At 37.6% G+C, this 16,813-nt stretch overlaps 1 protein-coding gene across 1 annotated transcript in view; it reads left to right on the top strand.

The window, feature by feature from the left end:
* Positions 1–12,312, top strand: part of GRID2 (glutamate ionotropic receptor delta type subunit 2) — a 473,900-nt gene extending 461,588 nt beyond the window's left edge. Inside the window, exon 5 of the mRNA XM_042050040.1 lies at positions 12,244–12,312. Within this exon, the coding sequence (XP_041905974.1) occupies positions 12,244–12,312 (69 nt within the window). The remainder of the gene's footprint in view (positions 1–12,243) is intronic.
* The last annotated feature ends 4,501 nt before the right edge of the window (positions 12,313–16,813 follow it).

The raw sequence follows: 16,813 nt of genomic DNA, 5'->3' as shown, positions 1-16,813 counted from the left end.
TGCTTTCACAAACTTAAAGTGCAGAACTAATTGTATTTTTAACAAAGTGCATTCTGTTTTTCCTTTTCTGGGATGTGTAAATCCTCTTAAAGTTCTTCCACTCTTTTTACTTTCCTCCAATTTGTTTTTAAAAGATGATAGCAAGGATCTAATTTAAGCCTCTTTGCTCAGTAAGCCAAAAGAAATGGGCAACTCTTCCACAATGAAAATTTGAGAAACAATTCTTAGCAGCTTAATCCCTATAAATTATTGAAGAACTGCACAGAAAGGCTCCAATTATGCTGTGTGTGTTAAATGCTTCTAGTTTTCTGGTTTTTTATGATTGCAACTTTTGCCTCTCCTGCAATTCCTCTGTGTTTCGTTTCTGATGATAAACCAGAATTGGGTTAGAATAACCATCCTAGACAGCTAGAAAGTTTTATCTTTTTCTGTAATTGAACACATATTGGCTTCTGATGCTATTCTTTCACTGATAAAGTTCTTTTCAATCTGTTAGCATCCGTCCCATTTTAGAGAGGATCCGATGTCCCAGCTGCAGTTGCATTTCAGGTGTGCTTGAGCTTGTAATTTTGGCATGTTTATATCTACAGTGTCTGTGGAGTAGATGCTGCTCGGACTCCGTGGATCCAGATGCAATTACTGTGTGGAACCAGCTTTTAAACCAGCATCCAACAAGGATGAAAAACATAGAGATTTTCTATCTTTCTAGAGCTGGAATATAATTTAATCTATATCAGTTTCTGCTGAGTTATCATATTTCTGTTAGCTTAACAATTAGCAGCTAGAGAAATGTGGTAATACAGAGAGTACTTTATATTCACCTTGAAGATTAGTTTTTAATAACCTTCAGTGACATATATGAAGGAATTCAGATTGAAGGTCTGCGAACAGGTATCTGGCAAGCAGTATTTTGTTGAAAAGATGAATATGAACTGTGTAACATGGTTGATGTCAGGATAGACATTGCTTATCAAAAAGATTTTTATGGTGATATTAAAAATCTTTAAATTATTGCCAAGGTTCATGTAGTTGACTGGCTGAACTACTCCCAGAAGTAACAGCCAAATTTCCCAAAAGCTAGAGGTACTTTATTAGGAAAATTTAGAACCATAATGAGAAAATGCTGCTGTTTTGATCCATGTCCTCTTTAAGACTCAGCGAGTCCTTGTGCAGATCTTCTGGGCCTGCAATGCCTTTGGAGCTTTAGTAAGAGTGATCCATTTTGTTCATATCCTGTGAAGCACAGAAGAAAAAATGGCCACTGGGCTTTGCAATCTGGTGATAAGAATGTTTTCAATATGTTTAGAACAGATTTTGTCTTTGTACATGTACTGTTGAGAGGATGTTTTTCATAGGGAGCTTCAAGCCTGCAGCCGATCAGAACTCTATTAAACTGCTCCTGATTCTTGAACTCCTAATACCATAAAAAATGCTTTCAGCCTGTATGCTTGGAGAGGAGCTGAATGCTAAGTTTATGAGCAAGTCAGAAATGGGGGCTATCTCGCTTGAACCTCTGCCACTGTTGTTCTCTACAGATATGTGAAATGACACGAGAGGCACCACCATGAAGCTGAAGAGCAAAAAGAGCTGATGGCTTTAGCGATATTTTGTCACTTGAACAGTGACCTTTGTTAATAATGCCTGTGATAGGAAAATGAAATACTTTCTGTTTCAGTAATGCCAGTCTGATTTTTGGCAAAAATTGCTTTTAAGGCAGACAGCAAAGAAAAAAGAGCAACACTTATATTCTGTAGTGTATGAAGTTTAACATTTTCCCTGATATGCAGTCAGACTAAATCTTGAGTTTGCTAACAGATGCAAAAGGAGTTGAAACCACATTTCCGTATCACTAATAAAATAAACAACACACTGCCAGCATAATCAGGGCTGGATTTTCAAGGCATTCAACTTGTATTTAAAAACTTGATTGGAATGGGCAAGTTTTCAAAGGCACTCAGCATCCTGCAGCCCCTGTTGGGGAAAATCTGAGTAATTTACAGATGCTGAGCAATTCAGAGGGTCTGGCCCTAAAACTTTCATGTGCTATTCTTGGGAAAAAAAGAGGAAAGGGTGAACTAAGCCTTGTGTTTTCAGTTTGAAGAGATAAATTCTATATGTACGTTTAATAGTTCTTAAATTCCTTCAAACCTTTAAAAACAACAGCACCCACACTTAATATCAAAAAACAATCCAAAAAATGGGCAAAACTGACTAGTTTAAATTTAATTTGTATTTTTAGTTTTATTAATTTGGAGTGCTGGTACCTGAGTTGGACAGGAAGCTTTTTTGTGGAAAATGGCTGTTATTTAGAAAACTGGTGGTTTGTATTTGGTTTTTCTGTTTGCAGGCTTTTAAGCAATAGCACCCTAAAAGTATTTGTTCACACTACCAAATAGCCCTCTGAATCAGGCACCCTATTCTGCTATTGCTGTTCTCCACTTCAAAACTTTTTTTCCTCAAGGCCCATACCTTTTACCCTCTTTCTGACAGTGACTTCCATCCTAATTTCATATTCTTTTAATTTAAACTGGTGTAAAGAAAGTGTAACTGTACTACAGTCTATGGAAGTAAAATCAACTCTATAAAATCAACTATGGATGAGAAGGGAAAGGTTATTTAAAATACACCCTTTACATGATTCTTTTAAAAGTTTTATTTGAATCAATTTTTCTTTTGCTGAGTTCAGTCAACCCATAATAATCCACACTGGAAGGGAATCTTGTGCCTCTCAGGTGTATTTTTCTTCAGTCTTAACTGTTCACTGGCTTACTAAAGTGGTAACTTTGGTTAATCTCAGTTAGAAACACTAATGAATAGAAACACTATGTATATGTTTAAAGAGGAAGCAAATACGAAGTTGCATATTTTTATATGAGCTAACAAAGTATCATACATTGAAATTAGGACAGATACCATTTTATCATCTGTGGTTTTTTGTAGTCTCCAAAGCTCTCTTCACTAGCAGCCTAACTACCTAAGGCAGACATTAAGAATGATCCATTTTCTAACTGGCATTCCTTTTTCCTCTACAAGTTAAAGCATCGAGTTAGACTGTTTGTCTGAACTTCTCATGTCACATTAACAGTTTGAAAGCTTTTTTCTTATTAATAATGCTTGGAATATAGATGCTGCCTATAAGGTCTGCAGCAGGTTAAAATTAGGAACTGAACCTTTTATTCTGCTTAGAAAAATAATTTACATCTGCAGATGGAGTAAGTGTAAGTCTGTGACAAAGCTTCATTATTCCCTGACTTTGTGGAGAGATTCTGGCCTTGGTGAAGGCAGTTGCAAAGGCATCAAAATCAACAAGGCAATTATTTTCCATCTTTTGGAGGACTTGTCAACAGCCTTCAATCTAGGTGAGTTCACTAAAAGGGTAGCTCCAGAGTATGTCTGCATGTAGGAGATGGTGAGGTGTTTGAAACAAACACCACACCTGGGAGAAGTTTCTGACTCCAGCTCTTAATCCATAATGACAAGGAAATTTTGATACTTTAGCATAGATTTAGGCTTCTTATGCTTGGTTCTTCACCTTCAAAGGTGATGACAACCACTTTGATTCAAAGCCCCTGTCCAACACAAATACTCAAGTTTTTTGCTTTGATTTCCAAATAGAATTCAGCTTAAAAAAGAATAGAAATAACAGATAAAGAACAAGAGATCTTCAGGGATCAATTTAGTACTATCACTATAAATAAAATCTAGTTCTTAACAAGAAAGACAGGTACAGGCAACCACTCAACAGTCATGAATCTGAATTTCTGCATTTCCATGATGGTTTGAGTCACTTTTTCACTTTCAAATAAATAGTTTCTAGGTGGAAGGTACATTACTGTTCATTAAGAATACTATTATTCTGCTTTCTTGCAACTGTCTTGCAGTGCAGATGGGAGAATGTGCTCATGGGTTTGAGTTAAAGCAAAGCAGTTTCAGAACTTGTGAAAAAAATCTGTGGTGGTTTGTTTTGGGTTTTTTTTTCTAGAGTGGATATTACAAACATTTTTCAGAAGGATAATAGGAATATAAATCAAGGCATAAATTTGGAAGTAAGAAAACCAACTGTAAGAATAAAATAATCCTTAAAATGAAATATATATAAATTGCTTATAGTTATTTTATTCTAAACCTACAGTCTACAGGCTGACCTCAGGAAGATGCATAGATTTAGACACCTATAAAATAAACATTATTAGCTTTTCTCAATGATTAAGGAAATGAATCATTTAAAATGGCCACTTCTACCAGACGGAATGTGTTTTTATTTTGTGCTCTCAGTACAAGCCTGTGGTCAAACTCACCGAAGTATTAATGCTGTCTTTATTTACTTTTATTGAATATTTAATTGTTTTCTTTTCTTTAGCATGGGGCTGATTTCTCTACTTTAACAGCCTCCATCTCTTAAAATCTTAGGACAGCAGATACAAAGTGTTCCCTGAAGGTTGATTCATTTCAGATGTAGTTATGATGGCAAGCCAAGTCAATATAAAACTAATTATTCAGTGGAATAGCCCAATACTTTTAGTTTAAAAGTATCATACTTTGAAATAAATCTGAAAAAATGGAAAACTGATCAAGTGCTTCAACTATTTATTTCTTTTTAAAAGAAATGCATTTTCATGAGAGGAGCAAATGAAGAAAATGAAGCCATATCACCCATCCGTAGGAGGACACTAGAAGACAATTTCTGCCTGCCTCCCCAAAGTGCTTTGGAAGCTTGCTTTCTAATCCTTGGTAAATGTCTCTCAGGTTTCACCCGAAGTTTTTTTTATGTCTTTTTTTTTTTTTTTCCTGAGAAGGAACATCAGGGAAAGGAATTCCAAAAAGAGGTGACTGTCCAGAAGAATAAAAATAAGTATTGCCATGTGTGGTTTGGTTTTTTCCCTGTCTCAAGAGTAGAAATGGGTAGAGATTAAAATTAGATTACAAAAATATTGCCTTTGGTGAAGAGAGATTTTTATGAGCTTTAGTTTCTGGTGTGTAAGAATGAGCTTTATAAATCAACAACTGATTTCCCTACTGAGAAACTCAAAGGATAAAAGTGGGGACACAGAAAGAAGTTGCTGTGGCACCAGCAGGAAGAAATGGTGGCAGTAGCCTGATAAAATTGTGGTGGTTTGATGAACTAGAAACTAGAAGGAAAAAAAGTAAAAATAAACAAGCAAACAAACCTGAGGATCTCTATGAATAAGTCCTGCAGTGTTTAACATAGTACAACACACTAAGTAGTACAGCTCCACACTTTCACCTTTCCAAACTTCAGATCAGTTAAGGTAGTCTTCAGTTTATTCCTTAACTTTCTTAGTACTACCTGGACATTAGCTATTTAATAGTCTTTAGCGTTCATATTTTGCTTTAAATACCAGTCCTTGAGGAGCCATCTATACTATTGGAGACTGCTCTGGGTGCTGAAACTAGTCAAATCACATGTCTTTAATTAGAGGTCATGTTAAGGAATGACCTCTGACTTCTTTTGTTTGATTGGTTGTTGCTTTTTCTTGGTTGTCCTTTTCTTGGAGAGGAGCATTGAGGTTGAAGGGGGGAGGAAGGTTGAATTGGAGGGGCTTCCTCTCTCATGTGTTTTCTGGAAGCCTGTTTTTTATCATATCTTAATAATCAGCAAATTGCTATACCCCTGAGGGAGAAAATTAGGTTAAGACATGTTCACCTGTAAAAGAGCAGTGGTGACTCCAAGAGGCTGGCCTGTGAAAAGACATAGACAGCAAATCTAGAGGTATCGGATGGAAGAATTTTATCCATCTTCTGGTTGGAAGAGTGCAGTTCAGATCGCCAAACCTCATAAATTGGATATATTATAAGCAGACAGTGTTTGGGAAAGGTTAACAGGAAGTTGGTGTCTCAGCTCAGCTCTTGGGAAACTAACTTTCTAAATCACTTCCTGAATTATTCCAATATCAGCCATTCCCAGAGCTATGGGCTAGATAATGCCATCTGTTGGCTTTTGTGAAAAAACTCAAACAGAAAGTGTGCTTTGCTCTGTGGTGGTCCAGTAGAAAGAGATTCACAGTCAATACTGCAGCTCCTGGTGGAGCAGAAAGTCAACAGGAGGGCAAGCTCTAGCTTGAGACACTTCCCTTCAGCATTTTGAGAAACGAGTCATGGCCTCTGGGTGCCTTGTCACAGACCAGTCCCAGCTGTAGCACAGGTAAAACAGGAGCCCAGGAGCTCTCCTCTGTGTTGCAAAGAGGAGATACTTGAGCTGGCCTGATCCTGCAAGGATCTTTTCATACATGCAACATTACCGCTCGCTTAGGTGTTTGCAAGGCTTGTCTGACTAGCTGCATATGCGTGGAGCTGAATTTTGAAAATCCAGAATGGTCTTCCTGTTTCCTTTGTAAGGGTTCTGAGCTGTATCTTTGTTTTTGCCCACACTTTTCGGCCCATATCTATAAGAAAGAAGCGATGTAGATAATTTTTGATGTCATTTTCCATTAAATGACTTGTCCTTTTTTGTCAAAAAGCCTTTTTTTTTCTTTCTTGCTTACTACTGCACATGGAAAAAGCCTGCATGCTGGCACTACAACTGCTTTATTTGCTTTAGATTGTCTTGCTTTTAGGCCATTTGAAGGTTTGAGTGTGAACAATAGAAATAGTTATGATAAATTGTCAAGCTCTTCCAAAGATTCAGAAGTTCTGGAGTTACTGCCAATGACAGATGATTTGTCCTTGCTCATCACTTGTCATCTTGGCAGCGTTTTTATGCTCTCTGCTAAATCTCCCTCAGTGTGTAGTTGAATTCTTTAGAAAAAGAAAATTAGTTTCTGTTTCATCCACGTTCATGCTCATCAGTTCAATAGCACCCATGTTTCACTAAGTGGAACACCTTCCTCATGAAGCATAAGTTTGATTTATTTTAATAGGGTGTTAGGAGAACTGCTGGAGTTTGACATGAACACATTTCTGAAGTTACAAAGATGGTAAGAATGATCTTTTGTATCTATTGCTGTGGATTTCTATGACTGTGCATGAATGGTGCTGCATACTTGACAGGCTGTATCCTTCGCTGCAGGATTTATGCAACTAATGACAATGTTTTCAAATGCTCGAGTGTGAACTCTCTGTGTCTGAGAAAAGGCTGAGTGAGTAGATAGTGATTTTTTTTCCCAGTTTTTCCACAATTTCATAAGGTCTCTTTCAGAACTGGCCTGCTAACTGGCGTGCTTGGAATCTTAGTAATGGAGAATTATGTGATATGGCATTATAAATAATTGAATACCAACAGTCTATAGATGAAAAAATGCTGAATTCAGAAAATAGTTTTCTGAAGGAGTTGGTTAATAGGCTGTCCTCTGCTAGTCCTCTGACACTGATTTAGTTGTCTGAGACAGGAAAGGGTCAGTGGCTATGGGCATTAGACTGAAACCCCAGTTCACCCCGGAGTTCTACTTACAAATGTTCCTGCACAGTGGAGGTCCTCAATGGCATAGTAGAAATGGAACCCCAGAAGCACAAAATGCTTTTTTTGGGGGGGATTCTTTCAAATATTTCCCCTTTCAGTAAATAAATACAGTCTGAACTGCAGAACAGTCAGCACAGAATTAATAAGTTCTGCTTCCTCTAGCTACAGGTAGTCCCATTCATCACAGTTAAGAAAGCAACTTATATTTAGAAGCACAAAGGCAGCTGTCTTGGGTTAAACCAAAGACTATTTCAGTGCCTTACTGCTCCAAAGGTGGTTTGAATGCCTAAAGGAACAGTAAGAACTGTGTAGGGATACATGATACTGACTCCTAATGCTCTCCCAGCTCGCAGCTCTGCTTAGCTTCAGAGAGCTTTTTGCATTGACCTATAGCTTTATATGTTTATTAACCCACAGCTTGTATGATTTCCCCTAGAGGATGTGTGAAATGAGAACTTATCAAATAGGTACATGTTTTCTTTGCTTTGGAAAGTGTCAGCTTTCCTCCATTTAATATCTGTGTAGAATTTTGGTGTTCAGCCCTCATTATGAATGCACACTCTAGTTTTTCTCAGTTTTTGCTTAAGAAGTGAGCTTCATAAACCACAGGTTCACCTGCCCTCTGTCTTGTATGGAAATTTCCAATCTGTCCCTTACCTTTTGGGAGGGAACAGTGCTGCTTCCTGTCACAGAGCCAGTGGATGAATCTGAAACTTGCATTGTATTCAAATGCTTGAGGTCTTGAATCCCCAACCCCCACACACCCCAATCAAGTTGTTATATTGCTTCTAAAATAGAGGATTTCAGATTTCTTTTTTATTACTGCCCTTATGTGCTTGCAAGCATTATTCTCTACATTCATTTTTCCCTGGCACAGAACACAAGTTCATGCCAGCTCACTTGATATGCATGCAGATACGAATTTCAACAAGAAAAATATATCACTCAGATAACAAATACCTGTTTTACCATTCTGAGCATATTAGGCATAGAAACCTGCTGTACAACTGCCTCAAATACTTCTGATGAAGCTGAGCTTTATGTACTTTTTAGGTTATGGTCAATTTTAAGCAGACCCAGGCGTGGTCTTTTTGGGTTTTTTTCACTTTAGTCTTACTTGTTATCATCCCTTCTAAGAGAAAATGCCATGGCTTTTTAAAGTAAAGAGAATGGTAAACTCAGTAGATAGACAAGGACATTCTGGAACAATGTGTCATGGCTGTAAAGGCCTGCTGTGTGTAAGTAATGACTGCTGTACTGATGAATAATCTAGGTTGTGTTGATGCTGAATTTAGACGGTTTTGGGGGTTTAACTGATTTATTATAGTCTTGTGCTTGTAAACTAGTGCTTAATAGCTGCTGATAATCTTCTGACTGTAAGTTTATGCATATGACTACTCTTAGCATTTGAAGAAAACTTTAGGATTGGGCAACTTTTTCTCTCAAGCATCAAAACTGAGGGTTTACATAGCATTGCATTTATTTATTTTCTGTAAAACAGTGCATGTGCTGGTGCATTCATCTACACTGAAAAACATAAGGAGCATAATATTTGGAAAATATGGGAAGGCTATTAATGATGATGATAACATTCTCGTGTCCTGCAATTCTTACAGACAGAATGTGCACTGCCAACTTTAAAGTCAATTAAATGGACAATAAAGGCCATGCTGGCAGAAGACATGTTAAGAAGGGGGAGACTGAGATGCAGCATTTTGATGCTGCTGGAATGAACAGCTCTTTTGTGAGAGATAAGACTGAATGACCCAAGGACAAAAATATGGCCTTGAAATCCCAGCCTAGTGTTGAGTCCCACTTCAGATGTAAATTTATATTAAAAATCTAGCAACTTTCTCAGGGCATCATCAGTCATCTTTTTAAGCAAGTGTCAATACTAGAACAGGCTTTGGGTAGATGTGCTAAGGAACATGCCAAAAAGCAGCTTCTAGCTGACTGAAAGGTAAAGTGAATTTTTAAATCAGGGGCTATTTGCAGCTCATCTAAACATGGAATGTATTAGTTTGAGTGTCTCTGAGTGTGCTACAAGTTCATCTCCATTTGACATATGCTTTTTGAAAATGCTTTTAATATTAAGTAGATTCATGAATGCATAAACTTTAATGGATAAAACATGATCTTTCTGCTGAGGAGTTTCAGCCGTAACTAAAAAATGGGTTATTTCCTCTTGTTATTTGCAAATTATGAATAAATCTGTCACAGGTACCCTGAGCTGTTTGAAATAACAGTGACTTGTGAGACCAGTCAGCTTCTTCCAGTGCCTCGCTTAAGTGGTCTGTGAGCTTTACATAGCAAAACCAGTGACACTTAGGACCATATTTAATTAAAAAGATCTTCTCTGATTGAAATCTGAGAATCTGGGCAAAGTAGGTACTCCAAACCAAATATTTATTATGAAACTAAATGAACTGAAACAAAAGTTTTAATGGGAAATACAATGCATTAAAATCTGATCAGCTGAAGCTTCAGGCACAAAGAAGTTATCCGGCCCACTTGTAACACATTAATAAAAAGTGAACAGAAAATGTGAATTTTCATTTTGTGGATTCCTTGAATCTGAATTTTCGGTTGACTGCCACTTGGAAGCAGAGAAAGAGCTTAGGAGCCCTTTGTGGAACACAGTTATTGTAATTTTCCTACCACAACTGGGAGTCTTGACTCAAGGGTGTCACTCTGGCAGATTGCCTTGGAGCCACACGAACCCTATGAGACCTCATCTCCAGCAGAGCAGTTACAGCAGGGCAGACGTTCCCGGAAGGACATCCCAGAGCCAAAAGTTAGGAAGGACAAGGTTGCTAGGACCCTGACAAGAAATCAGAAAATATGTCAACTGTGCTGCCTTTTGTTCTCTGTTTTTGTATTTAATTCTGCCTGCTTTCAGCAGAACTGTATGTAGATTGACTAGCAGAATTGTTCCTGCTTTAGTAAGGCTTTGATTTGTTCTGTTTTATGGAAAATTTAAATGACAGGTTATGTTGTAAATGGGATAAACTTTCTGTCCTTTGGAAGTTTATGTAAGGAGGAAATGCTCCATTGTGAACTTTGTTACTATTCTGTCCTCTTTTGACCTTTTTTGGTTCCTGGGTGTGTTTGTATTCCAACTGGTTTGTTATGAGCAATCTGATCAGAACAGCCGTGCTCCTATTCAAGCATCCTGGCTCAGTCTGTTGTGCTGCCTCCTATCACAGTTACTCAGTTTCTGTCCTATTCTTTTATATGTGCTGTGGGAACCCCTGCACTGAAGAATGCAGGAAAATGTGAAAGCAACACAAGAAAATATCATGTTGTTGTTAAGTACCGTACTCCACATAAAGAAAGGACCCTAATTCCTTTGCTAATTCCTAATGCTAATGATATTGAAATTTTCCAGAACCACATTAGCAGCTATGGCTTTCACTCCCCTACATTTCTGATGGGTGCTGTGAGAGTTTCAAATAAGAAATCAGTCATATACCGCTGCTCTTGCTTTCCCCTCTCCCAAGTCTCTCCAAATCACAATTTCCAATCTTGCCTGTCATTCTGCTAAACAAGCAGTGACCCCAATTCTAATAGCCTCTGAATTAATAATGAGGGTTATCAGTGTGAGTTTTTTTGATGCTCTTAAGATTTGTGGCCAGTTAAATTGTTCTCCTTTGGACATAGCACAGTATAATTTGCCACCATCCTTGGCAAGTGCTGTTTCTGTTGGTCATCATTAAAAGCCAATGGTCCAAGTAATAAGAGCCCAGCACCAGACATCTAATTGAACATTTAAACACTGTCAGTTCCAAGATTTGTTTCTGTTTTTCTTTGGTTTTTTTTTTTGTGTTTTTTTTAAGGGGGTATTCAATACATTTTTAAGTATCCAGTAGTTTTGAGTTATGACTCAAGATGATCATGGTAACTATAGAAAAGAAATTAATTTTTTTTTTAACTATTTGCATGTTAATCCTAATTCAATTTCAATTAGAAAAAATAATTTAAGGTGTCCAGCCTTTTCCACAGTTTGTTTCTGGCCTCTCTTTTGTTGATGATTTCTTTCCTACCTAATGAAAGCAGAACAAGTGTATTTTTATCCTCTTCATTTGCGCTGTGAAGTTGATTCAAAAGTGACTTGCCACAAAAGTGTAGTGGATTCAAGGAGGGAAAGGATTGAGTGAAAGATGAGTTAGGAAGCACATGTTCAGTCCAGCATGAAAGCAGGTCCTAGAAAAATTTTCAACAAGGGAAAGGAGAAGATGTATGAGAGGAGGATGAGAGGCCTTCTGTGCAAGGAACGTGAGACAGGCTATAATTCATCATCCCTGTGACAGCCCTCTTTCTCAGGAGAATCCTTTCCTTCCTGCTCTTTGCACTTCTATGAACTCCAGCATTTGTTGTGTGGGTTTTTTTGGTTTGGGTTTGTTTCTTTTTTCTTTTATTCAGAGGCTTTCAGCGTAGATATACACTGGAAAGGCCTTAGAAGCAAGAAATACAGAAATGTGACAAAAGTTACTTGATATTCATTTTCTGCCTTCCTCTCTGTTGCTTCCTCTCAATGCACAATGTGCTAAGGCAAAAATGTGTTCATTTCTCTCCTCAGTCAGCTGAAACATATTCTTTCCTGTGATTCTGGCAATGAAATGTATTTTCCAAGTTTAATTGGCAAGTCAAACAATAACACAAATGCTCCTGCAGAATAGTGCTAAAGGTTCTCTCTCCTCAGTTCAACAGCAAAAGTCCTAGAGAGCATGTGCTTTGGTTTTTGTTATTTGCAGAGAGCATCTATTTAATTTTTTTCTGGCTTTCACAAGCAAGCTGACTGATAGCTGGTTTGTTCTCTATTTCAGGTCGTGGAGACTAATTTGGTTGCTTTTGACTGTCACTGGATCATTATAAATGAGGTAACTGTCAAGTGAACGTTATTGTGAACCATGAATCCTGTTTTCAGGCTTACTGACAATATTCATGCTGATTCTCACTTTGCCAACAGGAAGCAATAGCTATGACAAAGTTCAAGCACACTGAGGGAGTAGATGTTGTTTAATAAAAGTAGAATGACAGGTTCTTGGACTTTGCTGTTTTGTCTTGCCTGTTTTAAATGGAAGTCCTTGTATGAACAAATGGAAAATAAAATGAAAAAACCCCTTTATTTCTGAGTATTTTGAGATTTCACTACTGAGCTGGCTGTGTTCACAGGATCTTTTAAAGGCCCTTTTTAAATATGTGATCTTATGTAGTGGAGTCCTTGCATTTTTTTTTTATATTTTAGTATTTTTTTTTTTAATAATCAAAGTAATAATAATGAAATCCCATATTTTCCATCCCTTTATGAATTCTCCAAATGTTCCATCATGGTTGATATCCAGACCTGTTGAGATTAGTTGGGAGGCTTTTTGGTAGACTTCTGGATTAGGTAACATATGAATGTTCATAAAGAGAAAAAAGAAAATTAAATTGAGATCCTGCTTTTACACTGTGAAATAAGCTCTTCCATGAAAGCTTGTTAGTTAAAATATGACAAGTCAATATGTGAAGTAGTTTTGTATACGAAACATTGAAAAATGCAGTTCAGGTTTTTTGTTTTTATGAAAAATAATTTAGTTATAGGATATCTGGATTCCCATAGTAGATAACTATCTCCTAACGTGTTAATCATTCAACTCCTGTATATTCTCAGGATAAAAGATTGCTTGGAGATATTGCATGTAAATTCCATGTTCTGCTATCTGGATTTACTGTACACTTCTGTTTCCATACTTAATTACTGCATTTTCATTAGTATGCTGGGCTAAACCAGTGGATTTTTAGCCAGTTTTCTTTGGAGAAAAACATGTCTCAGGAAATGCTGTGAAGACAAACCAGGTCCAGCATAACCGTTAGTGTGGGCCCTGCCTTGCTCCTGACCGGTGCTGTGTGTGTTTTCCAGGACTGAATGGGGCTTTGCTGGGAAGAAGCCAGCTTGAATCTACAGGTGGTCACGTGAACAACATGCATGCTTTCTTTTTCGTGTCAGATTAAACCAGAATTCACTTCAGAGTTAACGCTCAGTACTTTAAAAGGAGCATTAACTGAATCTAATGCCATCTTCTGTGTGAGTAGATTGGACTGCAGTTTCTTAGACAAAGCTCAGGTTTTGGCTTGCTGTTCAAGTTAAAGACACTGCCATTGATTTTTCATTTCAAATGTTACATACTTTCCAAATGATCTAAAGAATGTTCTTGCTTTTAGCTGTTTCAGCTCCTTCACCCTCAAAAAGACAAAACAAGACCAAGGATCCATTCCTAGTATATATGCTTTCTCTTTGCTTTTTATTCAGAAATTTGTGTCTCCACGGGGAAAAAAAAAATCTGCTTTTCAAGCAGTGTTATTTGCACATTGCAGCAGATGAAATGGCAGAGCAATCAAAGTGGTTACCACTGATCTGCCTTCTCTGCTCCAAAACTCTTTCTCTGGGCTGCAGTCCCAGCAGCAGAAAAAGCTGAATGATCTGTGCAGAAAAATGTACACCATCCCTTCTTAGTTTTATAGTCTTGTGTATGAAAAGGGTAAAAGCTGTGATTAAGTTCATTCCAACAAACTGATCTGAACCATTGTCAATAAAGTCTCTGCATCTCATTCAGTAACTCCTCTTTTCTCTTTCAGAGAAGGTGAACATGTTTAATGCTATCTCATCTTAATCTGCTTCTGGACCTAAATCTTAGATACTTAGAGACTTAGATAGCTTTCTAGCTCTGTTTGTTTAAAAATGCAAATAATCTCAATATTATGTGGATGCAGAAATCATATTAGCAATAAATAAGATCGGTAAATAATAATATGGCAAGAGTTCTGCTTTGCCCAATTTTCCCTTATCACTATGTTCAAATTAAAGCAGAAATCTACATATTTCCTGAGTGTTTAATGTTGGGTAATTGCTTATTGCAACATTTTGCCAGCTCAGTAGTGAGATTGCAATGCCTCTATTTGGCAGTGCAAGACTTGGAAATGCAGCTATTTGTGGGCCCCTTTCAGTGTGATACATAAAACAGCTGTCTTTATATCCCAATCCATTTGAGGTGGTCATCCATGAACTGTTGATGACCATAGTACTTCCATAGGACTGGGAGACGATCTCAGAGTTCTGCCCATTTTGTTGCTCATGTGAATCTTTTGTGACAGCTTAGGCACCTGTACTTGAGTGCCTGTATTGGCTAAGTGACACTGTCAAATAAGTAACGCTGCTTCTCTGGCCTCCTAATTTGAAATTCTAAGATGATCTGTGGCAGTGAAAATGCATTGTTTTACAAATTCTGAATATGATTCAAATAATTCCTTGACTTGAGGTACCAAAATAAGCTGGAATTGTCTTTCCTTTTCCATCAATGTTTCAAGGGAATACAACATTCTTACCAACTATAGTAATACAGAAGCAAATAACCGCCTTCAGTTTTGTGATCGGGAATATGCTTAGGCTTTGTGAGGTAACATCTGCTATTTTAATTGCTCACTTTAAATGCTATAATGCCTGCAAAGAGTTCCTTAATTTTTATTGTCCCATTACTTGCTACTTTATGCAATACAGCAAATTTTCTTGAAGACTGTGTATCATAATGTAAGTGTGGGAGGAGGTGGTTTGTTCCCATGAAATGAAAGAATTCATAATTTTCTAAAACATAATGCATTGCATTAGACTGTGGAAAATAATGCTAATCTCCTCTGATCAGTATAGTCAGCTGAGGAAATACTCTCCCAATAAATGTTCCTATTTCTTCAGGGCCTTAAAGCAGATGTTACAATTCTTTATTTAAAATTTGCAGGAGTCATAGATTTGAGCATAGTCATGATCAAATATGCCTTAACAAAATGTGGGAAGGGATTTCTCACACTCTCTCATCCTCTGTCTATCTGTCTTTGCTTGCTTCATTTCCTCTGCACAATAGTAAATATAGTTTCAATGACCCAGGATGGAAAATGATATTTCTTCCATGACTCTTAAATCACAACTGTACAGTAATCTTAGATTTTATTTAGTGGAACTGAAGAAGGGGCTTTTGTATGATTTTTATCACTTTCCCTTGCTCTTTTTAAATGCAAGAAACGCCTTTTTTTCCATTTTAAATCATGTCTGGCTCAAGTATTTTCTTTCCTTAAAACATTCAGGGTTATCTTGCTATTATCTTGCTATACCCAAGGCTGCCACCAGTTCTCTGTTACTACTATTTACTCAAGGACAGCCCCAAACAGTTTCCACTGCCTATGGTTGCAATACAGGAGGTGAAAATATTAATGCTACTTTACAAAGGATTGTTTGGATTTCATCTGCAATAATGTGGTCAGTTATAACCAGGTCTATTACAATTAGAATGGAATGAGTGCACAGAAAAGCTGCTTTGTGTAAGAAGAGACTGGAAAGGTTGGCTTGATTAGCCTATGAAGGCAAAGATTGAAAGAGGATGTGCTCTCTGTTTGTAAACACTTACTGAGTGTGAATAAATGCATCATTGTCAAGGGCTAGAGGACAAGGTTGTCACAAGAACAAATGAGTTCAATTTGTCCATGAGTAAACTGAGGTCAAAAGCTGGTGAAAGGTTTCTAATTACCAGAGGCACCAGAGGATGGAAAAACTCCTTCATGGTGAAAGAATGAAAAAAACCTCCAGAGTCTTTTAAAGACCAATTTATGGGAAAAGGTCCAACAGATTTGCCCATCATAGCACAAGAGAGGACTGGGGGACCTACAAGGTTGTATTCAAAGTTTGTATTCTTTTTGACTTTTCCTAGGAGAGGGCTTCTCCTTGGCCCATGCATTCATCTTGTTCATTGTGTTTCAGCCTAATGCACTCCACCATGAATAAGAGTGTAGAGCATAACCATGTTTCAAGCTCAAGCAGTTAGGTCAGGTCCTATAATCACGATTCAGTTCCAAGAGCTCACATAATTCAACATTTTCTTATGGAAAATGATTAATAAAAGCATTAGAGCTTCATTTGAGCACTTACATTTTTCATTGGGTTGGTGGGTCCATGTGAAATTACACCCTCTTTGGAACAGGTGGGCAACCAAGTTGCCAGCTCCTGGCATTAGTGAGAGCTAATGCACAGATGGAGTGAACTCTGCTTTCTCCAAGATCTCGGATTTTTTTTCTCTGAGAAAGCTAAAAGTTGATTTCTCCTTCTTCTATTGGGTTTTATTCATCCTTTTCTGCAAAGCCTAAAAAACCTAAGGGAGATAAAATGGAGCAAGTGATGATGCATTTCAAACTCTCCTTTTCCTTTTCTTGGAGCTTCATCTAGCCATGCCTTTCCCTCAACTTCTCTTTGGAAAGTGCTGAGAAATTCAGGAGGGGCACAGCAAAAATATGCTCTGGCATGGGCAGTGGCAGCCCAGAGGCCTTAAGCCACCCTTTCCCCCTGTGCTGACTTTTGGAGGAGGAAGAAAC

The sequence above is a fragment of the Corvus kubaryi genome, unplaced genomic scaffold (genome assembly GCF_017639235.1).
Source record: "Corvus kubaryi isolate FWS band 111438036 unplaced genomic scaffold, C.kubaryi_AGA036_p1.0 71, whole genome shotgun sequence".
In the NCBI taxonomy this organism is placed as follows: Eukaryota; Metazoa; Chordata; class Aves; order Passeriformes; family Corvidae; genus Corvus; species Corvus kubaryi.
The sequence above is the reverse complement of the archived record's forward strand: the minus strand, read 5'-3'. Positions and strand labels throughout refer to the sequence as shown.